At 37.1% G+C, this 27257-nt stretch overlaps 2 protein-coding genes across 7 annotated transcripts in view; both read right to left on the reverse strand.

Moving 5' to 3' along the window:
- SHQ1 (SHQ1, H/ACA ribonucleoprotein assembly factor) overlaps window positions 1–13729 on the reverse strand; it is a 221105-nt gene extending 207376 nt beyond the window's left edge. For all 6 annotated transcript variants that reach the window (XM_033133193.1, XM_033133194.1, XM_033133196.1 and 3 more), the window contains exon 1: window positions 13465–13729. In XM_033133193.1, the coding sequence (XP_032989084.1) occupies window positions 13465–13607 (143 nt within the window). In that variant the 5' untranslated portion in view covers window positions 13608–13729. The remainder of the gene's footprint in view (window positions 1–13464) is intronic.
- An 11219-nt stretch (window positions 13730–24948) lies between these two features.
- Window positions 24949–25685, reverse strand: LOC117037050 (methyltransferase-like protein 5). Its single transcript, XM_033132763.1, has one exon. It carries the CDS (start codon window positions 25638–25640, stop codon window positions 25011–25013), a length of 630 nt encoding a protein of 209 aa, XP_032988654.1. The 5' UTR covers window positions 25641–25685; the 3' UTR covers window positions 24949–25010.
- Between the last annotated feature and the right edge of the window lie 1572 nt (window positions 25686–27257).

Here is a 27257-nt window from a genome sequence, read left to right on the forward strand (position 1 = left end):
ATAGGAGCGCCTAAATATATAAAGCAAATATGACTGACATAAAGGCAGAGATCAACAGTAACACAATCATAATAGGGGACTTTAACACCCCATTGACACCAATGGATAAATCTTCCAGACAGAAAATCAACATGTAAACAGCAGCTTTAAATGGCACACTAGACCCGAAGAATTTAATTGAGATTTTAGAACATTTCACCCAAAAGCAGCAGAATATACATTTCTTTCAAGAACACATAAGAACATTTTCCAAGATAGACCATATGTTAGGCCACAAAAACAAGTCTCAATAAATTTAAGAGACTGAAATCATATCAATGTCTTCTCTTACTACAGTGCTATGAAACTAGAAATCAATTAGAAGAAAAAAAACTGAAAAAACACAAAACAATGAAGGCTAAATAACATGCTACTAAATAATGAATGGGTGAACGATGAGATAAAGGAGAAATTAAAAGACACCTTGAGACAAATGAAAATGAAAACAAAACAATCCAAAAACGATGGGACCAGCAGAAGAGCAGTCCTAAGAGGGAAATTCATAAGAATGCATGCCTACCTCAAGAAACAAGAAGAATTTCAAATCAACAGTTTATCTTTACAGCTAAGGGAACTAGAAAAACACCAGCAAACAAAGTCCAAAGGGAGTACAAGGAAGGAAATAATAAAGATCCAAGCAGAAATAAAAGAAATAGAGACTAAAAAAAACAATGCAAATGATCAATGAAACCAAGAGCGGTTTTTTGAAAAGATAAGCAAAACTGACAAAATGATAACCAGACTCATGAAATGACAGAGAAAGAGAGAGAGAGAGAGAGAGAGAGAGAGAGAGAGAGAGAGAGAGAGAGAGAGAGAGAGAGAGAATCAAATAAATAAAACCAGAAATGAAAGAGAAGTGACAGCAGACACCACAGAATACAAAAAAAAAACCTAAGAAAATACTATTAGAAACTATAAGCCAACAAATTTGACAATCTGGAAGAAATGGATAAATTCCTAGAAGTATACAATCTTCCAAGACTGAATCAAGAATCAGAAAATCTGCACAGACCGATTACGACCAATGAAACCAAACTGGTAATCAACGACCTCCCAACAAACAAAAGTCCTGGACCAGATGGCTTCACAGGTGAATTTTACCAAATTCAAAAAAGAATTAACACCTTTTCTCCTCAAACTGTTCCAAAAAATCCAAGAGGAGGGAAGGCTCTCAAGTTCATTTTACGAGGCTACCACTGTCATGATTCCAAAACCAAAAACATTACAAAAAAGAAAACTACAGGCCTATATCCCGAATGGAGACACATGCAAAAATCCTCAACAAAATATTAGCTAACCAAATTCAGCAATACCATTAAAAAGATGATACACCACAATCAAATGGGATTTATTCCCAGTATGCAAAGTTGGTTCAATATCCGCAAATCAATTAACTTGACACCACATAACAAAATGAAAAATAAAAATCATTTGGTCATATCAACAGATGCAGGAAAAGCATTTGACAAAATCCGGCATCCATTTATAGTAAACACTTTCAGCAGAGTGGGGATAGAGGGAATATATCTCAACATAATAAAGGCCATATATGACAAACTCACAGCTAATATCATACTCAGTGGGGAAAAGCCAAAACCATTCCCCCTAAGATCACGAACAAGACAAGGATGCCCACTTTTATCACATTTATTCAACATAGTACTGGAAGTTCTAGCCACAGAAATCAGACAAGAAAAGAAATAAAAGGCATCCAAATGGGAAAGGAAGAAATAAAATTGTCACTGTTTGCAGATGACATGGATACCATATAAAGACAGACCCAAAGTTCCACCAAAAAACTATTAGAACTGATAATAAATTCAGTAAAGTATCAGAATACAAAATTAATATTCAGAAATCAGTTACATTTTTATATACCAATAACAAATTATCAGGAAAAAAAATTAAGAAAACAATTCCATATACAATTGCATCAGAAAATAAAATAAAATACTTAGGAATAATTAAATTAAATCCTTAAGAATAATAAAAAATGTAAAACACCTGTATTTAGAAAATTGTAAGACATAGAAGAGAGAAATTAAAGAAGATATAAATAAATGGAAACATATACCATGCTCATGGATAGGAAGAATATAGTTAAAATATCTGTACTACCCAAAGCAATATGTAGCTTCAATGTAATCCCTATCAAAATACCATGGCATTCTTCACAGAACTAGAAAAAAATAATCCTAAAATTTATATGAAACCAAAAAAGACCTGGAATAGCCATGGTAATCCTGAGAAAGAAGAACAAAGCTGGAGGTATCACATTACTGATATCAAATTATATTACAAGGCTATATAGTAAGCAACACGGCATAGTATTGGCATAAAAACAGACACATAGATCAATGGAACAGAAGACAGAGCCCAGAAATAAATCCATGCCTATATGGTCATTTAATCTATGACAAAGGAAGCAAGAATTTACACTAGGGTAAAGACAGGCTATTCAATAAATGGTGCTGGGAAAACCAGACAGATACATGCAAAAAAAATGAAACTGGACCACCTTCTTATGCCACATACAATAATAAACTCAAAATAGATTAAAGACTTAAATATAAGACCTGAAAACATAAAACTTATACAAGAAAATATAGGAAGTAAATGCTCAGACATTACTCTTAGTACTATTTTTACCGATATATCCCCTTGGGCAAGGGAAACAAAAGAAAATAAACAAATGTGACCACATCAAAACTAAAAGATTTTCACAGCAAAAGAAACCATCAACAAACAAAGAGAGACATCTTACTGAATTGGAGATATTTGCCAATGATACATCTGATAAGGGGTCAATATTCAAATATATTTTGACACGTCATCAAAATGGCGGCGTGAGGTGAGCCTCTGTAAAGCTCCCCTGGAATTTACAACTAATCGAACAACAATAACTCCACAAAAGACTCCATGCACAGCAGACAGGCAAACGAAGAGGCCCACTACTGAATTCACCTAAAGGAGGGCGAATCGCACAAGGGGGGAGGAGGAAAGGGAGAAGTGAGGAGACGAGCCCTGCAGGCACAGGACGCAGACCTAGCTCAGTGCTCCAAGCTCGCTGCATCCCGGAGCTACCGCAGCTGCGGGAGACGGAAGAACTCGGACAGCTAGGGCTCTGCTTATGGCCCACAGGGCTGAGGGGACAGCATATAACACGGCTGAACCCAACGCTCACGGCAGAGACCTCGGAGAAAAGACTGAGGGAAGAAGGCAGAAAACAGTGGTTTAAGCCCTCACTGCCGAGCTGAGAACAGAAGCCTTAGGCACTGAGACTAGCTGCCCCCTCCACACCCTCCCAGAGCTCGCCCCGCCACCACCTGCACAGTGCTAGAAGTGGAACTACTGTTGCACTGTCAGATCAAAAGAACAGAATATTTGCTGTTCTGAGAACTGTGGACCACAGACACAGATTCGCAGCCCAACTAGTTCTGGCAAAGGGGAGGGAGCTGTGGAAGCAGGACTGGCTACGGTGGTGGTCACCGCCATCGCTCTGGGCCACCTCTCACAACTCACCCCGCCCCTGGCCCCACCTATCTGGGCGGGTCCCTGCAAGAGTAAACAGAACGGCTAAAACATACCCGCTCTGAATCTGGTGCAGGAAGAGCTTTGGAACTTCAAAAGTTCTCCGCTTACCCACACGGACACTGTGCCCTGTGACCCAGGCGAACTATTAACAGAGGAGAAGCCCGTCTCCCAGGGAATCCCCCCATTGTGTGAGAAGCTTGACTAGTGCAGAGAAAACATAGACAACCGTGGAGAAATAAAAGGCTCAGTCGGAGAGAATATAAAACATTCTACCAACAAGTACTGGAAAACAAAAGAAAGACCTCTTCCTATCAACTTGTTGTAGAGGCCAATCCTGTAGATGTCTAGGAAGAGAAATAATAAATCAGTAATTGCGATGAATAACCAAGGCAACAAGACAGCTCAGAAAGAAAGTGAAAAGTCTCCAGAAAAGGAACTTAAAGATATGGAAACATGTGAATTAAGTAACAGAGAATTCAAGATTGCAGTTCTGAAAAAACTCAACGAGATGAAAGAAAATACAGAAAGGCAGTTTAATGAACTCAGAAACACAATCAAAGAACAACATGAGCATTTTACAAAAGAGATTGAAATTTTAAAAAGAACCAAACAGAATTTCTGGAGATTAAGAACTCAATAGAAGAAATTAAGAATGAAATAACCAGGTTAGGTAGTCGAGTTGAGCAGATGTAGGAAAGAATCAGTGACATCGAAGATAGAAACCTGGAAATGACAGGGATGGAAGAAGAAAGAGACTTGAGATTTAAAAGAAATGAAAGAACTCTACAAGAACTTTCTGACTCCATCAGAAAGAGCAATATACAAATAATGGGCATACCAGTAGGAGAAGACAGAGAGAAGGGAACAGAGAATATATTCAAACAAATTGTCGATAAGAACTTCCCAAACTTCTGAACAGAACTGGATCCTCGAATCCAAGAAGCAAATAGAACACCTAATTACCTCAAATCCCAACAGGCCTTCTCCAAGGCACATTGTATTGAAGATGTCTAAAATCAACGACAAAGAAAGAATCCTCAAGGCAGCTAAGGAAAAGAAGACGGTAACCTACAAAGGAAAGCCCATGAGATTATCATCAGATTTTTCAGCAGAAACTCTACAAGCCAGGAGGGAATGGAACCACATATTCAAACTGTTGAAAGAGACAAATTATGAGCCAAGAATAATATATCCAGCAAAGATGTCCTTTAGATATGAAGGAGGAATAAAGACCTTTCCAGACATACAGAAGCTGAGGGAATTGTCTAATACACGACCTGCACTACAAGAAATACTAAAGGAGGCTATTCGACCACCATCAACAGGGACAATTTGGGGCAACCAAAACATAAAACGGGGGAGAGTAAAGGCCTGAACCGGAATATGGGAATGGAGAAAGTAAGCATGCTGAAGAAAATGGAATACTCTAAATATCAAACTTTCTTTTACATAAACTTAAGGGTAACCACTCAAAAAACAAAATCGAGAACTGAAATATAACTGCAATAAAAGAAGAAACAGAGGGAAACATCATAGAATACCACCACACAGAAATAATAGACAATAACAAAAAGGCAAAGAAACAATGGAGACACAGCCTTACCAGAAAACTAAAGATAGAATGACAGGAAATGTTCACATAGCAATAATCACCCTAAATGTAAATGGACTGAACTAACCAATAAAAAGGCACAGAGTAGCAGATTGGATCAAAAAAACTAAACCCAACCATATTCTGTCTCCAAGAGACACATCTCAGCTACAAGGACAAGCATAGACTCAAAGTGAAAGGGTGGAAATTGACACTCCAAGCAAATGGTACCCAGAGAAAATCAGGTATAGCCATAATGGTATCAGATGAAACAGACTTCACGGTGAAAAAGATAACAAGAGTCAAAGATGGACATTTCACAATGGTAAAGGGGACTATACAACAAGAAGACTAACAGTCATCAATATTTATGCCCCCAATGAAGGAGCACCGAAATATACCAAGCAACTACTAACAGAACGAAAGGGAGAAATTAACCAAAACACAATTATACTAGGGTACTTAAATACAATTGACAGCTATGGATAGATCATCCAAACAGAAAATAAATAACAAAATAGCAGCCCTAAATGACACATTAGATGAAATGACATAATTGACATATATAGAGCACTTCATTCTAAAACATCAGACTATACATTCTTTTTCTAGTGTACATGAAACATTCTCAAGGATAGACCATATATTGGGACATAAAATCAGCCTCAGCAAATTAAAGAAGATGGAAATTATACCAAGCATATTCTCTGCTCACAAGGCTTGAAATTGGATATCAATTGCAAAAGAAAGCAGGAAAAAACACAAATACATGGAGATTATACAACATACTATTACAGAACGACTGGATCAAAGAAGAAATTAGAGGAGAGATCAAAAGATACGTAGAAAGAAATGACAATGAAAAATACATCCTACCAAAATTTTTGGGATGCAGCGAAAGCAGTTTTAAGAGGGAAATTTATATCGTTACAGGCCTATCTCAAAAAACAAGAAAAATCCCAAATAATAACCTCACGTTACACCTTAAAGAACTAGAAAAAGAAGAACAAGGGAAACCCAAGGTCAGCAGAAGAAAGGAAATAACAAAAATCAGAGCAGAACTAAATGAAATAGACAACAAAAAGACAATAGAAAAAATTAATGTGAAAAGAGCTGGTTCTTTGAAAAGATTAACAAAGTTGACAAACCCGTGGCTAGACTCATTAAGATAAAAAGAGAGAAGACACTAATTAACAAAATCAGAAATGAAAAAGGGGAAGTTATCACGGACACCACAGAAATGCAAAGGATGATCCAAGAATACTATGAAGGACTATATGCCACCAAGTTCAATAACCTAGAAGAAATGGACAAGTTCTTAGAAACATATAGCCTTCCAAGGCTGAACCATGAAGAACTGGAAATTCTAAACAGACTGATCAACAGTAATGAAATTGAATCAGTCATCCAAAACCTTCCCAAAGCAAAAGTCCTGGACCAGATGGCTTCACTAGTGAATTCTACCAAACCTTCAAAGAGGATCTAATACCAATCCTGCTCAAACTCTTCCAAAAAATTGAAGAAGAGACAGTACTCCCTATCTCATTTTATGAGGCCAACATTATCCTGATACCAAAACCTGGTAAGGACAACACAAGAAAAGAAAACTACAGACCAATATCTCTGATGAATACAGATGCAAAAATCCTAAACAAAATTCTAGCAAATCGAATACAAATGCATTATAAAGATCATTCATCACGACCAAGTGGGGTTCATTCCCGTGGCACAAGGATGGTTCAACATCCGCAAATCCATCAATGTGATATATCACATAAACAAAATAAAGGACAAGAATCATATGATTATATCAATTGATCAGAAAAAACATTTGACAAGATACAACATCCATTATGATTAAAACACTTAATAAAATAGGTATAGAAGAAAAATGCCTTAACATAATAAAGGCCATATATGACAAGCCCTCAGCTAATCTCATAATTAATGGTGAAAAACTGAAGCCCTTTGCTCTACGTTCAGGAACACGACAGGGCTGTCCCCTATCTTCTCTGCTTTTCAACATAGTGTTGGAAGTCCTTGCCAGAGCAATCAGGCAAGAGAAAGAAATAAAAGGCATCCTCATTGGGAATGAAGAACTTAAATTATCACTCTTTGCAGATGACATGATGCTATATACAGAAAACCCTAAAGACTCTGCCAAAAAGCTATTAGAAAAAATCAACGAACACAGTAAAGTTGCTGGCTACAAAATCAATGTACAAAAGTCCATTGCATTCTTATATACTAACAGTGAAATCTCAGAAAAAGAAATACAAAAAACAATTCTTTTTGCAATTGCAGCAAAAAGAATAAAATACCTAGGAATAAACTTAACCAAGGATGTGAAGGACCTATATGCTGAAAACTATAAGACATTTTTGAAAGAAATTGAAGAAGACACAAAGAAATGGAAAGACATTCCGTGCTCATGGAGTGGAAGAATCAATATAGTTAAAATGGCCATATTACCCAAAACAATATACAGATTTAATGCAATCCCCATCAAAATCCCAATGGCATTTTTTAAAGAAATAGAACAAAAAATCATCAAATTTGTTTCGAACACAAAAGACCCCGAATAGCCAAAGCTATCTTAAGAACAAAGAACAACACTGGAGGTATCACACTCCCTAACTTTAGCTTGTACTACAGGGCTACAATAATCAAAACTGCATGGTATTGGCAGAAAAACAGATACATAGACCAATGGAATAGAATTGAGAACCCAGAAATAAAACCACATAAATGGACAGATAATTTTTGACAAAGAAGCTAAAAACATAAAATGGAGGAAAGACAGCCTCTTCAATAAATGGTGCTGGGAGAATTGGATAGCCACGTGCAAAGAATGAAACTGGACTGCTCTCTGTCACCAAGCTTCAATAAATGGTGCTGGGAGAATTGGATAGCCACGTGCAAAAGAATGAAACTGGACTGCTCTCTGTCACCATGTACCAAAATTAATTCAAAGTCGATCAAAGACCTAAGCATAAGACTTGACACAATAAACTGCATAGAAGAAAACATAGGTACTAAACTTACGGACCTTGCATTCAAAGAGCATTTTATGAATTTGACTCCAAAGGCAATGGAAGTAAAGGCTAAAATAAACGAATGGGACTATATGAAATTTAAAAGCTTCTGCACAGCAAAAGAAACCATCGACAAAATACAGAGGCAACCAACTGAATGAGAGAAGATTTTTGCAAACAGTGCCTCCGATAAGGGGCTAATATCCAAAATATACAAGGAACTCATGAAACTCAACAACAAAAAAGCAAACAACCCAGTTGAAAAATGGCCAGAGGACCTGAAGAGACATTTCTCCAAAGAGGCCATACAAATGGCAAATAGACATATGAAAAATGCTCAACATCACTAATCATCAGAGAAATGCAAATAAAAACCACAATGAGATATCACCTCACCCCAGTCAGAATGGCTATCAACAAGACAAATAGTAACAAGTGTCGGAGAGGCTGTGGAGAAAAAGGAACCCTCGTACACTGTTGGTGGGAATGCAGACTGGTGCAGCCGTTATGGAAGGCCGTGTGGAGATTCCTCAAAAAATTACGGATAGAATTACCATACGACCCAGCAATCCCTCTCCTGGGTATCTACCCAAAAAATCTGAAAACATTTATCGATAAAGACACATGTGCTCCAATGTTCATTGCAGCTTTGTTTACGGTGGCCAAGACATGGAAACAACCAAAATGGCCTTCGATAGATGAATGGATAAAGAAGTTGTGGTATATATACACAATGGAATACTATTTGGCATTTAAAAGATAACATAGGAACATTTGTGACAACATGGATGGATCTTGAGAGTATGATGCTAAGCAAAATAAGTCAGACAGAAAAAGCAGAGAACCATATGATTTCACTGATATGTGGTATATAAACCAAAAACAACAAAAGAACAAGACAAACAAATAAGAAACAAAAACTCATAGACACAGACAATAGTTTAGTGGTTACCAGAGGGTAAGGGGGATGAGGGTGGTAGACGAGGGTAAGGGGGATCAAATATATGGTGATGGAAGGAAACTGACTCTGGGTGGTGAACACACAATGGGATTTATAGATGATGTAATACAGAATTGTACACCTGAAATCTATGTAATTTTACTAACAATTGTCACCTCAATAAATTTAAAAAAAGAAAAATTATGCAGAACTACAAAAAAAAAAGAAATCGTGCATAATATTGTAGACTGTCTGATACATACATATATTTAAGATCTCAAAAGATGTTATCATGGTTATATTGTTCAAAAAATGTTAGTAATGGTTTTAAAAAAATTTATTTTTAAAAACTTATACAGTGCAACACCAAAGTAACGAACAATCTAATTAAAAAATGGGCAGAGGACATATGGAGACATTTCTCCGAAGAGGACATACAAGTGGCCAATAGACATGAAAAAATGCTCAACATCACTAATCATCAGACAAATACAAATAAAAACCACAGTGAGATACCACATCACTCCTGTCAGAATGGCTGTCATCAACAAATCAACAGATAAGTGTTAGCGAGGATGTGGAGAAAAGAGAACCCTCATGCACTGTGGTGGGATTGTAATTTGGTACAGCCCTATGGAAAACAGTATTGAGGTTCCTCAAAAAATTTAACATAGAAGGTTAAATTTAAAATTTTACCTTATAACCTAGCAATTCCATTCCTGGGTATCTATCCAAAGAAATCCAAAACACTAATTTGAGAAAAATACATGTACAGTGGTACCTCTATTTTCAAACGTAATCCATTCCCGAAGACCGTTGGAGTTCTGAAACGTTGGAAAACAGCCGACAGCTAGGTCTCAGGATCTTGCACTCAGCGGACGCCATGTGACATGTTCAATTTCCGAGGCGTGTTCGAAAACAGAAGCATTTACTCCCGGGTTTATGGTGTTCATAAACCGAAATGTTCGTCAACAGGGACATTCGAAAACTGAGGTACTACTGTACTCCTATGTTTAGTGCAGCACTATTCACAACAGCCAAGATATGGAAATAACCGAAATGCCCTTCAACAGACGATTGGATAAAGAAATTGTGGTACATTTATACAATGGAGTATTACTCTGCTATAAAAAATAATGAAATCTTACCATTTGCAACAACATGGATGGACCTAGAGGATATTATGCTAAGTGAAATAAGTCAGACTGAGAAAGACAAATACCCTATAATCTCACTTATATGTGGAATCTAAGGAGAATAAATGAACAAACGAAACAGAAATAGACTCATAGATACAGAGAACAAACTGATGGTTGCCAGATGGGAGGGGGTTAAGGGGGACGGGTAAGAAAGGTGAAGGGATTAGGAAGCACAAATTGGTAGCTACAAAATAGTCACAGGGACGTGGTGTGCAGTAAGGGGAATATAGTCAACAATGTTGTAAAACTGCATGGTGTCAGCTGGGTGTTGGACTTGACAAGGGGAATCACTTCTTAAGTTGTATGGATGCCTGGCCACTGCACTGTACACCTGAAACTAATATAAAATAGTATTGAATGTCAACTATAATTAAGTATATATAATCATGGGATATAAAGTACAGGAATATAGGGAATATAATAATCCATGGCATTGTAATAGCTATCTAGTTTCAAATGGGTAGTAGACTTGGGGGGGGGTTTATCACTTTGTGAGGGGTGTAAATGTCTAATCATTATGTTGTTTTATAGGACCTGGAACAAATAACAAAAAAAAAAGATTTGAGAGAAAAAAAAATGTAAGCTATTATTACTAGCTCCCTTCTCCTAGATTCTTGTAGTATAAATTCTTACCGTGAAATAGTAAAATCATATTTGTTCACAGATATGCCTCCTCTGCTAGACTCTCAATTCCTCAAGGAGAGGGGTGAGATTTTATTCATCTTTGTTGTGCTATAGTAAACTATATTTTCAACAAAGATGGCCCATGTCACATCACTGCTTCCAACTGGGGGGGGGGGGTCAGTGTTCACTCCCTTTAAAACTGAGTGGGCTTCTAGAACTGTTTTAACCAATACAATACAACAGAATTGATTGTGATTTCTGAAGTTAGGTCATAAAAGATGATATGGATTCTCCCTTGCTGGCTGGAATACTCACTCTAGAAACTTTTAGCTATCCTGTTTGTGCTCCAACTCCCTGAAGGAATCACAAATTAGGACCATGCGAAGAGACTACACAGGGAGGTCGTAAGACTACAGGAAGAGAGATACCCTCCCCAACTTCACCACGCCAGTCCTCAGCTGCTTAGGCCCTTCCTGTTCCAGATCCAGCCATCATGTGGTCACAACTGAATTAAAGACCTCAATCCAGAAGAGCCCAGCCAAGTCCTTATCAAATTCCTGACACACAAAAACCAGGGAGTTAATTAAATGATTATTGTTTTAGACCATTAAGTTTGCTTGGTTATCAGCACGACAACTGAAACAGCAGGCCCTTAATAATACCTACTATTTATTGAATACATGGTTAATTACCAGACATGGTAATAAGAACTATGTATGCATTATCTCAATCCTCACATCAATTTTTTAAGATCACTAATATTAGTCCCATTTTACAAACGAGAAAATTGAGACTGAATAATTTGCCCAAAGTCACAGAACACCAAATGTGCTGAGCCTCAGGTGTGCCCAATTCCCAACCTCTGATACCCAACGAATGGATGAATGTGTGTAAAGAGTAGTCTAAATTGTTTCACAGATTACCTCTTATTTTGTCTTTATCAAAACTCTGACTTAAGCAAAGTGATATTTACTTTGAAATTTTTATTTTATTGTATTTATTTTATTTTACAATCCTATCTTATTTAACAACTTTTCTCTGAGCCTCTGATCCCTCATCTGTAACATGGGTAAATGACAGAACCTACTTTGTAGGACTGCCCTAACACCAAATGAGATGATCCACGTAAAGCACTGACCTGGAGTAAAAATCCAATAAATCTTTGCTATACCATCATCAGCATCTTCTCATTCTTCATATCTTGGCTTAAACATCACCTCCTCAGAAAGGCTTTCTTTGGCCACTTTACATAAACATTGGCTCTCTTTTATTCTCTATCACTGCACTTTATTTCCCTTCAGAGCACTTACTATGATTTGTAGTTATATGTTTACTTGTTTGCTTATTATTTTTCTATCCCCACTAGAATGTAAACCACTGAGGCACCACTACATCTCCAATACTGAAAATAGAGCCTGGTACATACCATGGACTTGATAAACAAATAAAGATATAAATAGGTACAGAAATAGATAAGTGCAGCATACTCAAGTAGGCGAATTAAGTTTGGGCCTAATGGGTATCTGAGAAAAAACTGGTTCAGTCCCAGTGAGGAACAGCTTGATTCCAGAGGAAGGTTTGTATCAGGAAGTACTAGGGCAGGAAAAGTGGGGTGGAGCTATCTTTGAATGAGAATGATCAGGAGAATGGATGTTACCCTCCTAGGAAAGGGGAGTATTGACAATGTTTAAGAAGAATAATGTGGCAGTGTCCTCTGTAACAGGGGACTAATAATAATAATGCCTATCTCCGAGGACCACTGTCAAGATTAAATGAGATAATGAACATAAAGCATTTAACACACTGCTTGTCCCTCCTCTCAGATGGAATGTGAATAGTGGTAGCTGTTTACTACTGTTACACTATGGTTCTGCAGGGAGAAAATGCAAACAACAAATGCTGAAGGCTCCTCGCCGAGACATGGGGGACGACAACCACAGTCAAGGGGCAAAACCAGAGAAGCAGCAGATAATGAGGAAGTAGGAGAACGAGCTACTTTGGTGTCATGGGGGCCACGGAAGGCGAGAATTTCAGGAAGAAGGGAGAGGTCAGTCAAGAGGTGGATAACACAACGTGGACTAAGAACAGTCAAATGGAATGGTCAGTTGGGAAGTCAGCGCGCGCTGTCCTTGGGCAAAGAGGACTAACGCAGAGCGAAATAAAGAACAGGAAAAGGAAGGGACGGGAACCTGGGCGACAGGACGAAACTGGGAAAGTTACAGAGGCCCAAACGCCACGTTTTAAAGTGGCTCCGAAATCCCTCTAATGTGGAGATTTAATAAGTTTTAAGATGAGCTTCGGCAGTATCTAGAACGCACACCTACAAGAGTTCACTTCCTTAGGCACCTAAAGAAGCTGCGGGGGTCTCGGAAAAAGGCAGTGGTGAAATCGAGAAGTGCTCCCTCGTTCTTTCATCCTCTCTGGATAAGTGGTTATCGAATGAGTGAATGAATGAATGAAGCCCCAAAACACCCTTCCCGTGGCCAGACACGCAGGACTCACCTGAGAAAATATGGCTTGGCATAGAACTTGAAGTCGACCCCCTTGAAGTAGACGTCAAACTCCGAGACCCGGGCGTAGGGCACGCGGATAGCAATAGTCAGGAAGTCGGGGTCCTGGCTGAGGTCGAACGCCGGGGTCAGCATTGCCGCACCGGACTCCTGTACCCAAGTCAGTCACTGTCACTGCGGCCACGATCTCACCACTCAAATTCTCCAAGAAATACCCACGCGCAGATGCTCGTTCGGTGAGTCACAGCGCTTCCGGCTCAAGGCGGAAGTGCTCGTGCGTGAGCGAGGAAGTCCCGCCTCTCACCTCTCTCCGTGGAGACGGGATGCTATTGGTGGAGAAATAGAGAAAGGGCGAGTGGAGCTTTGTGCATAGGTATTGAACCCAGAGCGTAACTTGGCAGAACACGGACAAGAGTCCACCTTTGACCCACCAAGCCTCTTTCGAGGTTCTTAGAGATGATTTTAACAGCACTGGCTTTGCGGGTAGGCAGACCTACTTTTGAATCCCTTCTCGGCCACTTCCCAGCTGTTAAGACCATTGGAAAGTTACAAAACTTCTCTGTGCTTCACATACCTCTTGTATAAAATGAGAATAATACTAGGATCTAGCCCCATAGAGATACTGTGAAGATAAGATGAAAATATGTAAAGCTCTAACAACGTACCTGCAAGTTGTCGATGCTCGATGTGTTGGCTCAGTCACACAGCAGCATCCTTACTGTGGTTTTCCTTAGATCACAGCTGTTTGGTCAACAATCCCCTTTTCATCCTCTTCCTCACCGCCTTTCTATGCAATCTCTCTCCCCTCCTTCTCTTCTTCCTCTCCCCCTCCGTATCTCCCTCTTTCCCTCTCTCTTTCCTAATTCCTTATTTGAATAGAGTTTTCTTGTTTACAGATCGTCATCCACCTAATCTCTTTCAACACTAGGAACTCCAAAGAACGACTCAAAAGGTTAAGCAATATGTCTTATAATAATCATGCACTTTTACAATGATCAGACCCAGAACGTCTGACTCTTAAACCATGTTAGGGTTAGCCTGTATTGGCAAATTGCTGTCTTTCTGTACTTTTCCTTTTCTTAGTTTTCTCCTTAGACTTGTTTGCGGTCCTCTTCGGTCTCCTTTTACCCTTCGCTCGCTTGTCTTCTCCCCCCCCCTCCCCTTTTCATCTATGCTCCTCATACTCTCCCAGTGCTTCCCCACTAGTCTCTCTCTTCCCCTACATATTCCCTTGGCCTTCCTTTCCTCTAATTTTATTTCCTGTTATTCCACCAATAGCTAGAATAGTCCAGGAAATAGTACCTATTTAGCCATCTCCTCTGACAGTGGACCAGATAACTTCAAAAGCCTTTTCAATCTTCCATTTTTCATGAGTCTTAGAATTAAGACTCAGACAAATACATTAACTAGAGCAAACAAAATTTTAAAAATTTAAAATAAAAACCACTCTGCTTAAATCTGGGAGTTTTGATAAAGACAAAATAAGAGGTCGTGTGTAAAACAATTTAAAGCATACTCTTACACACACATTCAGCTATTCCTTGGGTAGTAGAGGAATTAATTGAATTAACTGAAATTTAGTATGTGCCGGCACATACAAAATCCTTTATAGTGATCTCATTTTCTCCTTGTGACAGCTCTATGAAGTAGGCATTATATATCCCCATGGTTTGCACAGGATTACACAGTTAGTGAGTGGTGAAACAGGAATTGAAACCCAAGTGAATCTGATTTCTGTTCCCAGGCTCTAAAATACTATAGAACTGACTCCCTTAAAAATTAATGTAAGACCCAGTATTATTTATATTATATTATATTATATTATATTATATTATATTTTATATTATATAAGACCACTTATATTTTTGCTCTAAGAGATGCATTGGAGCTGATGGTCCAGCTAGGTCTCATTTTGCGGAAACACGGTACCCAACTTGTTTCCTATTCTGAACCAAGCCTCCCTGTTTTAGGCCATACTGAACCTTACAAATAACATGCACTCAATACTGTAAATACATTGATAAAACTTGTAGTTAGTAAAGCCCTTGAAATAGGCCTTTGGATCATTCCAAATTAGCTTTACATTTACCAAGGGACCTCATTCCTATAGGTCACAAGTATTAATATTTTTAAATTATTAATGCAGGAAAATTAACTGAGACTGAAGTTATGCTATCCATGAGGAAACTCTAATTGAAAGCACTTTAAAGTAGAGCTGTGTACTTTCTAGATAATTTATTCTATGTTTGGCAACACACACACTCACACACAGGATTGCAACACAGATAAACAGATTGTATGATTCATTGCTGCTCTTATAAGAAATATATACAAGTATTACATCTGATGTATCGCAAAATACTGATAGTTGCAACTACATAACAGGGTTTTGTTGGTGGTGTTTTATTTGCAAGCTGTTGTTTATTTTTGTATTTCTAATTAGTGGTAAATTACACGTTATAAATTCTATTTAAAACAATATAAACAAAGTCATTTTAAAATAGAATATCAGAGGAATTGCCTTGCATGTCTTATGCCTCAAACCTCTGGAATATTAAAACAGGGCAAAATAAACTTTGGGCTGGGCTTAAAGCAACATTATGTCCCAAAAAACTGTTTACAGGGATAACAACAAAGCTGATATTATTACTATCAGACTGACAAATACCAGACTAAAAATTAAAAACATTCTTTAGAATGAACATCTCCATGTTAGCTCATCTGCACCAATGGAAATGCCTTCCTACTATTCATGTAATTGTTCTCCTTCCCTTTCTTATAAATACCCCTTGCCTTTGTCTCCTAATCAGAATCTTATTTGGGTTTCTGTCTGAATCAGCTTCCCAAATAGCTATTTTTCAAATCGCAAATAAATGCTTTTTGCTTCTCACTTTGCCTTTATTTTTTAGGTTAACATATCTAATGTCAGGAGTGGGATCTAAAATGGCTTCACCTTCATGGACCAGCATATCCTGGGTCTGGGTATAATACCTAAACAGCCTTTTTTGTGCTCACCACATCCATGGACCACTATCTCCTTGACTGAAGCCCTCTTAGGTTCAGACCTCCCTCCTTTTTGGACTGAGGTTAAATACCATTATTTGAGATCAGGAGGGGGTTTTTACCTCAAGGGGGCAGGGGCCCCCTTAGTGTGTGTATATATATATATATATATATATATATATCAGAGGAATTGCCTTGTATATACATATATATATATATATATATATATATATATATATACCTCTAGAGGGAAATTATTAGCATTAATTTATAAAGAGCTCTGTTTAATTGGATTGAATGAATTAAGCAATACAATAGAAATTAACACAAATATTTTTCAATATCACATGATCTTGGAAAAATTTGATATTAAAACTAATATTAAGTTAGTTGGTTTCATTAAAACAGACATGTCTTTAGAGTTATTAACTTTTAATATAATATTTTTATTTTATCTGGGTTTACGAAAAAATAAGTTCATGTTATCTCTGTTATAAATGGTGATGGAAGGGAAACAGGACTCTATTGGGGAACAGTGTGTACTTCCAGGACTTTTTTTTTTCCAAGTCAAGTTGTTGTCCTTTCAGTCTTAGTTGTGGAGGGCGCAGCTCAGCTCCAGGTCCAGTTGTTGTTGCTAATTGCAGGGGGTGCAGCCCACTATCCCTTGTGGGAGTCAAACCGGCAACCTTGTGGTTGAGAGGACACGCTCTAACCAACTGAGCCATCTGGGAGCTCAGCAGCAGCTCAGCTCAAGGTGCCAAGTTCAATCTTAGTTACAGGGGGTGCTGCCCACCATCCCTTGCAGGACTCAAGGAATTGAACTGGCAACCTTGTGGTTGAGAGCCCACTGGCCCATGTGGGAATCCAGGCAGCCTTCGGAGTTAGGAGCATGGAGCTCCAACCACCTGAGCCACTGGGCCGGCCCTATTTTTGGCTTCTTAACACAGAAAAACTAAAGATATTTGGGTTCATTAATAAACATGTTTTATGCTATGTTGAGGAAACAAATGTTTCTAAAAATTATCAAATATATTTTCCAGTCCAAGAGCCTATATTTTTGAGACTATGAAATGTATTCATAACTTTGACAATCTAGAGTATGCTAATTGCTCACTTTTAGTTGTCACTAGAAATTAACGTTTCTAAAGATTAAAAATTCAAATTAGCAGGGAAATAATTAATAGATGTTTTCAGTAAAAGGTGATTTAAGATATAGATATATGTTTCCATTAAAAAATGAAAAGAATTTGTCCTGGTTATTTCAAAATGGGAAGACAAAAAGAGAAAAAATTTTACCAATTGAAATTAAGCAGGCTAAAGTTAAATTGTTATTAAGCTTAATATCAATATTGGACTTATGTAAAGCTAAAAATTAATGTTGCTGCTCTACTAAAAGAACAAAATTTTCCTGTATTTTTAATAGGCTTTTTTTAAATTAAAGTTTATTGGGGTGACAATTGTTAGTAAAGTTACATAGATTTCAGGTGTACAATTCTGTATTACATCATCTATAAATCCCATTGTATGTTCACCACCCAGAGTCAGTTCTCCTTCCATCACCATTTACTTGATCCCCTTTACCCTCATCTCCCACCCTCCACCGTCCTTACCCTCTGGTAACCATTAAACAATTGTCTGTGTCTATGAGTTTTTGTTTCTCATTTGTTTGTCTTGTTCTTTTGTTGTTTTTGGTTTATATACCACACATCAGTGAAATCAAGTGGTTCTCAACTTTTCCTGCCTGACTTATTTCGCTTAGCATTATAATCTCAAGATCCATCCATGTTGTCACAAATGGTACTATTTCATCTTTTCTTACCGCCAAATAGTATTCCATTGTTTATATATACCACAACTTCTTTATCCATTCATCTATTGAAGGACATTTTGCTTGTTTCCATGTCTTGGCCACCATAAATAAAGCTGCAATGAACATTGGAGCACACGTGTCTTTATGGATAAATGTTTTCAGATTTTTTGGGTAGATACCCAGGAGAGGGATTGCTGGGTCATATGGTAATTCTATTCGTAATTTTTTGAGGAACCTCCACGCTGCCTTCCATAGCAGCTGCACCAATATGCATTCCCACCAACAATGTATGAGGGTTCCTTTTTCTCCACAACTTCTCCAACACTTGTTACTATTTGTCTTGTTGATGATAGCCATTCTACCTGGGGTGAGGTGATATCTCATTGTGGTTTTTATTTGCATTTCTCTGATGATTAGTGATGTTGATCATTTTTTCATATGTCTATTTGCCATTTGTATGTCCTCTTTGGAGAGATGTCTCTTGAGGTCCTTAGCCCATTTTTCAATTGTGTTGTTTGTTTTTTTGTTGTTGAGTTGTATGAGTTCCTTGTATATTTTGGATATTAGCCCCTTATTGGACGCGCTGTTTGCAAAAATCTTCTCCCATTCGGTTGGTTGCCTCTTTATTTTGTCGATGATTTCTTTTGCTGTGCGGAAGCTATTAAGTTTGATATAGTCCCATTCATTTATTTTAGCTTTTACTTCCATTGCCTTTGGAATCAAATTCATAAAATGCTCTTTGAACCCAAGGTCCATAAGTTTAGTACCTATATTTTCTTCTGTGCAGTTTATTGTTTGAGGTCTTACACTTAGGTCTTTGATCCATTATGAGTTAATTTCGGTACATGGTGACAGCAGTGCAGTTTCATTCTTTTGCACGTGACTTTCCAATTCTGCCAGCACCATTTATTGAAGAGGCTGTCTTATTATTGTATGTTTTTTGCTTCTTTGTCAAAAATTATCTGTCCATATTTATGTGGTTTTATTTCTGGGTTCTCAATTCTATTCAATTGGTCTATGTGTCTGTTTTTCTGCCAATACCATGCTGTTTTGATTATTGTTGCCCTGTAGTACAAGCTAAAGTCAGGGAGTGTGATACCTCCAGCATTGTTCTTTTCTTCTTAAGATTGCTTTGGCTGTTCGGGGTCTTTTGTGGTTCCAAACAAATCTGATGATTTTTGGTTCTATTTCTTTAAAAAATGCCATTGGGATTTTGATGGGGATTGCATTAAATATGCATATTGCTTTGAGTAATATGGCCATTTTAATTATGTTGATTCTTCCAATCCATGAGCACAGAATGTCTTTCCATTTCTTTGTGTCTTCATTTTCTTTTAAAAATGTCTTATAGTTTTCAGCATATAGGTCTTTCACATCCTTGGTTAAGTTTATTCCTAGGTATTTTATTCTTTTTGCTGCAATTACAAAAGAAATTGCTTTTTTTTGGTTTCTTTTTTGAGATTTCATTGTTGGTATATAGGAAAGCAATGGACTTTTGTATGTTGATTTTGTAGCCGGCAACTTTACTGTATTCGTTGATTGTTTCTAATAGCTTTTTGGTGCAGTCTGTAGGGTTTTCGATATAAAGCATCATGTCATCTGCAAAGAGTGACAATTTAACTTCTTCATTCCTAATTTGGATGCCTTTGATTTCTTTCTCTTGCCTGATTGCTCTGGCGAGAACTCCCAACACTGTGTTGAAAAGCTGAGGTGATAGGGGACAGCCCTGTCATGTTCCCGAATGTAGAGCAAAGGGCTTCAGTTTTTCACCCTTAATTATGATATTAGCTGAGGATTTGTCATATATGGCTTTTATTATGTTAAGGTATTTTCACCCTATACCTATTTTATTAAGTGTTTTAATCATAAATGGATGTTGTATCTTGTCAAATGCTTTTTCTGCCTCAATGGATATAATCATATGTTTTTGTCCTTTATTTTGTTTATGGATTTGCGTATGTTGAGCCATCTTCGTGCCCCTGGGATGAACCCCACTTGTTCGTGATGAATAATCTTTTTAATGCTTTGTTGCATTCGATTTACTTGTATTTTGTTTAAGAGTTTTGCATCTGTGTTCATCAGAGTTATTGGTCTGTAGTTTACTTTTTTGTGTTGTCTTTACCAGGTTTTGGTATCAGGGGAATGTTGGCCTCATAAAATGAGTTAGAGAGTATTGTCTCTTCTTCAATTTTTTGGAAGAGTTTGAGTTGGACAGGTATTAGACCCTCTCTGAAGGTTTGGTAGTATTCACTAGTGAAGCCATCTGGTCCCAGACTTTTGATTTCAGGAAGGTTTCAGGTGGTTGTTTCAATTTCATTACTGGTGATCGGTCTATTTAGATTTTCCAGTTCTTTGTAATTCAGCCTGGAAAGGCTATATGTTTCTAAGAACTCGTCCATTTCTTCTAGGTTATTGAATTTGATGGGATATAGTCCTTCATCGTACTCTTGGATGATCCTTTGTATTTCTGTGGTGTCCGTGATAACTTCCCCTTTTTCATTTCTGATTCTGTTTATTAGTGTCTTTTCTCCTTTTATCTTAGTGAGTCTAGCCAAGGGTTTGCCAATTTTATTAGTCTTTTCAGAGAATCAGCTCTTTGTTGCATTAATTTTTTCTATTATCTTTTTGTTCTCTATTTCATTTAGTTCTGCTCTGATTTTTGTTATTTCCTTTCTTTTGCTGACCTTGGGTTTCCCTTGGTCTTCTTTTTCTAGTTCTTTAAGGTGTAACGTGAGGTTATTTATTTGGGATTTTTCTTGTTTCTTGAGATAGACCTGTAAAGATATAAATTTCCCTCTTAAAACTGCTTTCGCCTTCATCCCAAAAATTTTAGTAGGATCTATTTTCATTCTCATTTGTTTCTATGTATCTTTTGATCTCTCCTCTTATTTCTTCTTTGATCCAGTCATTCTTAAAAGTATGTTGTTTAATCTCCATATATTTGTGGTTTTTCCTGATTTCTTTGTGCAGTTGATATTTAATTTCAAAGCCTTGTGATCAGAGAATATGCTTGGTATTATTTCAATCTTCTTAAATTTGCTGAGATTCGTTTTATGTCCCAATTTATGGTCTATCCTTGAGAATATTCTATTTACACTAGGAAAAAGTTTATAGTCTGATGTCCTAGGGTGAAGTGCTCTATAAATGTCAATTATGTCCATTTCATCTAATGTGTCATTTCGGGTTGCTATTTCTTTATTTTCTGTTTGGATGACGTATCCATAGCTGTCAATGATGTATTTAGGTCCCCTAGTATAATTGTGTTTTCGTCAATTTCTTTCTTTAGTTTTGTTAGTAGTTACTTGGTATATTTCGGTGCTCCCTGATTTGGGGCAGACATATTGATGACTGTTATGTCTTCTTGTTGTATAATACCCTTTATCATTATGAAATGTCCATTATTTTCTCTTGTTACCTTTTTTAACCTGAAATCTGTTTCATCTGATATCAGTATGCCTACAGCTGAATTTCTCTGCATACCATTTGCTTGGAGTTTCATTTCCACCCTTTCACTTTGAGACTATGTTGTCCTTGTAGCTGAGATGTGTCTCTTGGAGGCAGCATATGGTTGGCTTTAGTTTTTTGGATGCTATCCGTTACTCTGTGCATTTTTATTGGTGAATTGAGTCCATTTACATTTAGGGTGATTATTGATATGTGAGGATTTCCTATCATTCTATCTTTGGTTTTCTGGTAAGACTGTGTCTCCATTGTTTCTTTGCCTTTTTGTTGCTGTCAATTATTTCAGTGTGGTGGTATTCTATGATTTTTCTCTCTGTTTCTTCTTTTATTATGTTATATAATTCAATTCTGTATTTTTTTTTTTAGTGGTTACCATTAAGTTGATATAAAAGAAAGTTTCATATTTAGAGTATTCCGTTTTCTTCAGCATGCTTACTTTTCTCCATTCCCATATTCCGGTTCAGGCCTTTACTCTCCCTGCTTTTATGTTTCGGTTGCCACAAATTATCCCTAATTATGCTGGTCGAATAGCCTCCTTCAGTATTTCTTGTAATGCCGGTCGTGTGCTATAAAATTCACTCAGCTTTTGTATGTCTGGAAATGTCTTTATTCCTTCCTCATATCTAAAGGATATCTTTGCTGGATATATTATTCGTGGCTCATAATTTTTCTCTTTCAATAGTTTGAATGTTTGATTCCACTCCCTCCTGGTTTATAGAGTTTCTGCTGAAAAATCTGATGATAATCTAATGAGCTTTACTTTGTAGGTTACCGTCTTCTTTTCCCTGGAGTCCTTGTGGATTCTTTCTTTGTCATAAATTCTTGACAGCTTCGATACAATGTGCCTTGGAGAAGGCCTATTGGGGTTGAGGTATTAGGTGTTCTATTTGCTTCTTGCATTCAAGGATCCAGCTCTTTCCACAAGTTTGGGAAGTTCTCATCGACTATTTGTTTGAATATACTCTCTGTTCCTTCTCTCTTTCTTCTCCAAAAAAATTATTCTTATATTGCTTTCTGATGGAGTCAGAAAGTTCGTGTAGAGTTCTTTCATTTCTTTTAAGTCTCAAGTCTCTTTCTTCTTCCATTCATGTTATTTCCAGGTTTCTGTCTTTGATGTCACTGGTTCCTTCCTCCATCTGGTCAACTCTACTACATAAACTAGCTATTTCATTCTTCATTTCTTTTATTGAGTTCTTAATCTCCAGAAATTCCATTTGGTTCTTTTTTAAAATTTCAATCCCTTTGGTAAAATGTTCATTTTGTTCTTTGATTGTGTTTCTGAGTTCATTAAACTACCTGTCTGTGTTTTCTTTCATCTTGTTGAGTTTTTTCATAACTTCAATCTTGAATTCTCTGTTATTTAAGTCATATATTTCCATGTCTTTAAGTTCATTTTCTGGAGACTTTTCATTTTCTTTCTGAGCTGTCTGTTATTCATGGTTGGTTATTCATGGAAATTAATGATTTATTATTTATCTTCCTAGACATCTATAGGAGAGGGTTCTGCAACACGTTGATAGAAAGAGGTCTTTCTTTTGTTTTCCCATAGTGGTTGGTAGAATGTTTTATTTTCTCTCCAACTGCAGCCTGTTATTTCTCTCACACTTTAGTATTATATTTTCTCTGCACTATTCCAGCTTCTCTCACAATGGTGGGAATTTCCTGGAAGGCGGGCTTCTCCTCTGTGAACAGTTCTCCTGGGTTATAGGGTGCCGCCTCCATGGGGTGATGCGGAGTTCTTCTGAAGTTCCAAAGGTCTTCTTGCACCAGATTCAGAGCCTATGTGTGTTCTGCAGATCTGTTTACTCCTGCAGGGATCTCCCCAGATAGGTGATGACAGGGGCGGGGGGGGGGGGGTTGTGAGAGATGGCCCAGAGCAATGGCGGCGACAGTGTGTGTGTGTGTGTGTGTGTGTGTGTGTGTGTGTGTGTGTGTGTGAACTCCTACCAGATGTTTAATCATGGCCATTTTTAAGTCTTTTTTTTTTTTTTATAGATGACTATTGTTTTTATAGACAACTATTGTTTTACTCTGATGCTTTGGAGGGAGAATGTTTCTATAAATATGTTTTATCTTCAAAGAGATGCATTAAAAAATATTAAAAACCTGACAAGTACTATAAAATGCTCATTCCTCCTAACTTTCAAAACATAACACTGAATTGGAAAAAGATTTCCAGAACTCTAAGGAAAAACTGGATTCATAAAACTGTTAACAAAAAGATGAAGATCAACCAGAATTAATTAAATGGGACTCTGAGCTGATGAGGATGATTATAATTTTTATGACTGTTTGTAAGAAATATTACTGGCTTATTTATTAAATGTTTTGGGGTGGCAATGGATAACATTATATAGGTTTCAAGTGTACATTTCTGTAATACATCATCTATATATTGCATTGTGTACTCACCACCCAGTGTGAAGTGTTCTCCTTCCATCACCATATATTTGACCCCCTTTTCCTTTTTGTACTATCCCCTCTCCCCTTACCCTCTGGTAAACTCTTGTCTGTGTCTATGAGTTTTTGTTTCTTTGTTTGTCTTGTTCATTTGTTGCTTTCTGTTTCATATCCCACACATGAGTGAAATCATATGGTTCTTAACTTTTCTGTCTGAGTTATTTCACTTAGCATGATAATCTCAAGATCCATCCACATTGCCTATTCTTATAGCTGAGTAATATTCCATTGTATATTATATACTACATCTTCTTTATCCAATCATCTATCAAAGAACATTTCAGTTGTTTCCATGTCTTGACCAATGTGAATAATACTGCAGTGAACGTGGGGTGGAGTTGGGTGGGCGGGGTACCTATATCTTGACAGATAAATGTTTTCAGATTTTTGGGTAGATACCCAGAAGAGGGATTGCTGAGTCATATGGGAGCTCTATTCTTAATTTTTTTTTTGGAGCCTCCATACTGCTTTACATAGCGGCTGTACCAATTTACCTTTCCACCAGCATTGTATGAGGGGTCTTTTTTTTCCCCACAACCTCTCCAATACTCGTTACTACTTCTCTTGTTGATAATAGTCATTCTAATATGTGTGAGGTGATATCTCATTGTGGTTTTGATTTGCATTTCCCTAATAGCTAGTGAAGTTGAGCATCTTTTCATATACCTGTTGGACATTTGTACATCTTCTTGGGAAAAGTATCAGTTCATGTCTTCTGCCCGTTTTTTGGTTTTTTTTTTGTAGCAAACACATTTTTTATTCATTTTAATTAGGTTTTCAGCTGCTTTTGTCTTTGGAAGCTTTTAAAAAGAAAACCGAATTAGGTCTACTTCGATGTCCACTGATTTCTTTTTATGAAATTTGTATGATGCTGGCAGGTCATATCGCAGCTCTGCAATAATATCTATCTTGATTTTCCATTCTGCAGCTTTCTTTTGAATATGCTCTCTAGTTGAGGATTTGTGTAGAGAATATACTGCTGTTCTTGCCATTTCCAAAGCAGTCTTCAGAAATGCCATATCTGTCCCTTTATTATTTTTGGTCCCAAAGGGAGGATTCATAATTACTGTATCAAAAGACTTGGATATTCTGTTAGATAATAAGCTCACATCACATTGAACCATGTCAACATTTGTTAACTCAAATTCTTCCACATTCCTATTAAATATTTCCAATGCATCTTCATCTATGTCAAATCCAACACATAACCCTGCTCCTAACATTACAGTTCCGATGCTAAGCACTCCACAACCACATCCTAGGTCTGCAACCACTTTATTTTCAATGTCATCATATGTATTATGAATTGTATAGAGCATACATGCTGCAATGTGCGGCCGGGTCGGATACTGTTCTAGAAGTAGCTTGGGCTTTTCAAATCCATCCACTTCTTGCAGGCGACTCTCTAGCTCCTTAAGCCTTAATTTCTTCATTTTTAAAAAAACTGTGGGTTCTCAGGATTTAACAGCACTGGATCGGCCCAGGCCGGTCCTACTCAACTCCTTGTGCCAGGGGCAGGCGGAGCCTTCGATCAGCCCTCAACCCGCCTGTCTCCAGGGCATCCCGCGTGGATCTCGGGCTCCTCCTAGACCCGCAGAACTTCTGCCCGTTTTTAATTGGATCATTTGTTTTTTTTATTGTTGAGTTGTATGACTTCCTTATATATTTTGGATATTAGCCCCTTATCAGAGGTATTGTTTGCAAATAAGTCCTCCCATTTGGTTGGTTGCCCTTTTGTTTAGTTGATGGTTTCTTTTGGTGTGCAGAAGCTGTTTAGTCACATCCATTTATTTTTACTTTTACTTCCTTTGCCTTTGGGGTCAAATTCACAAAAATCCTCACTGAGAACAAGGTCCATGTGTTTAGTAGCTATTTTTTCTTCTATGTATTTTATTATTTCAGGTCTTATATTTAGGTTGTTGATCCATTTTCAATTACTTTTTGTGTGTGGTGTCAAATAGCAGTCTAGTTTTATTCTTTTGCATGTGGTGTTCCAATTTTCCCAGCACCATTTATTGAAGAGGCTGTCTTTTCTTCATTGTATGTTTTGGCTTCTTTTAAAAAAAATAGTTGCCCATATACGTGTGGGTTTATTTCTGGCTTCTCAATTCTGTTTCATTGGCTGTGTATCTGTTTTCCTGTCAATACAATGCTTTTTTGATTATTGTCGCTTTGTAGTACAAGTTGAAGTCAGGGAGTCAAATTGAAGTCAAAGGTAGTCTACAATACCTTTGTTCTTTTTTCTCAGGATTGCTTTGGCGATTTGAGGTCTTTTGTGGTTCCATACACATTTGATGGGTTTTTGTTGTTGTTGTTGTTCTACTTCTTTGAAAAATGGCATTGAGATTTTTGATGGGGATTGCATTAAATCTATGTATTGCTTTGGGTAACATGGCCATTTTATCTATGTTGATCCTTGCAATCCATGAACGCAGAATATCTTTGCATTTCTTAGTGTCTTCTTCAACTTCTTTCAAAAATGTCTTGTATTTTTCAGTGTATAGGTCCTTCACATCCTTTGTTAAGTTTATTCTTAGGTGTTTTATTCTTTTTGTTGCAATTGCAAATGAAATTTGTTTTTATTTCTTCTTCTGAAATTTCATTATTATTATATAGGAACTCAATGGATTTTTGTACATTGATTTTGTATCCTGCAAATTTACTTTTTATTGCTTCTAATAATTTTTAATGGTGCCTTTAGGGTTTTCTATATGAAGAATCATGTCATCTTCAAAAAGTGATGATTGTACCTCTTCATTCCCAATTTGGATGCCATTTATTTGTTTCTCTTGCCTGATTGCTCTGGCTAGGACTTCCAATACTAAATTGAATAACAGTGGTAAGAATGGGCATCCTTGTCATGTTCTTGACCTTAGAGGAAAAGCTTTCAGTTTTTCATCATTAAGGATAATATCAACTGAGAATTTCTCATACATGGCCTTTATTATGTTGAGGTACTTTCTTTCTATCCCTATTTGTTGAGTGTTTTAATCATAAATAGATGTTATATCTTGTCAAATGCTTTTTTTGCATCTATTGATATAATTATA

Source organism: Rhinolophus ferrumequinum, chromosome 17 (genome assembly GCF_004115265.2).
Source record: "Rhinolophus ferrumequinum isolate MPI-CBG mRhiFer1 chromosome 17, mRhiFer1_v1.p, whole genome shotgun sequence".
Lineage (NCBI taxonomy): Eukaryota > Metazoa > Chordata > Mammalia > Chiroptera > Rhinolophidae > Rhinolophus > Rhinolophus ferrumequinum.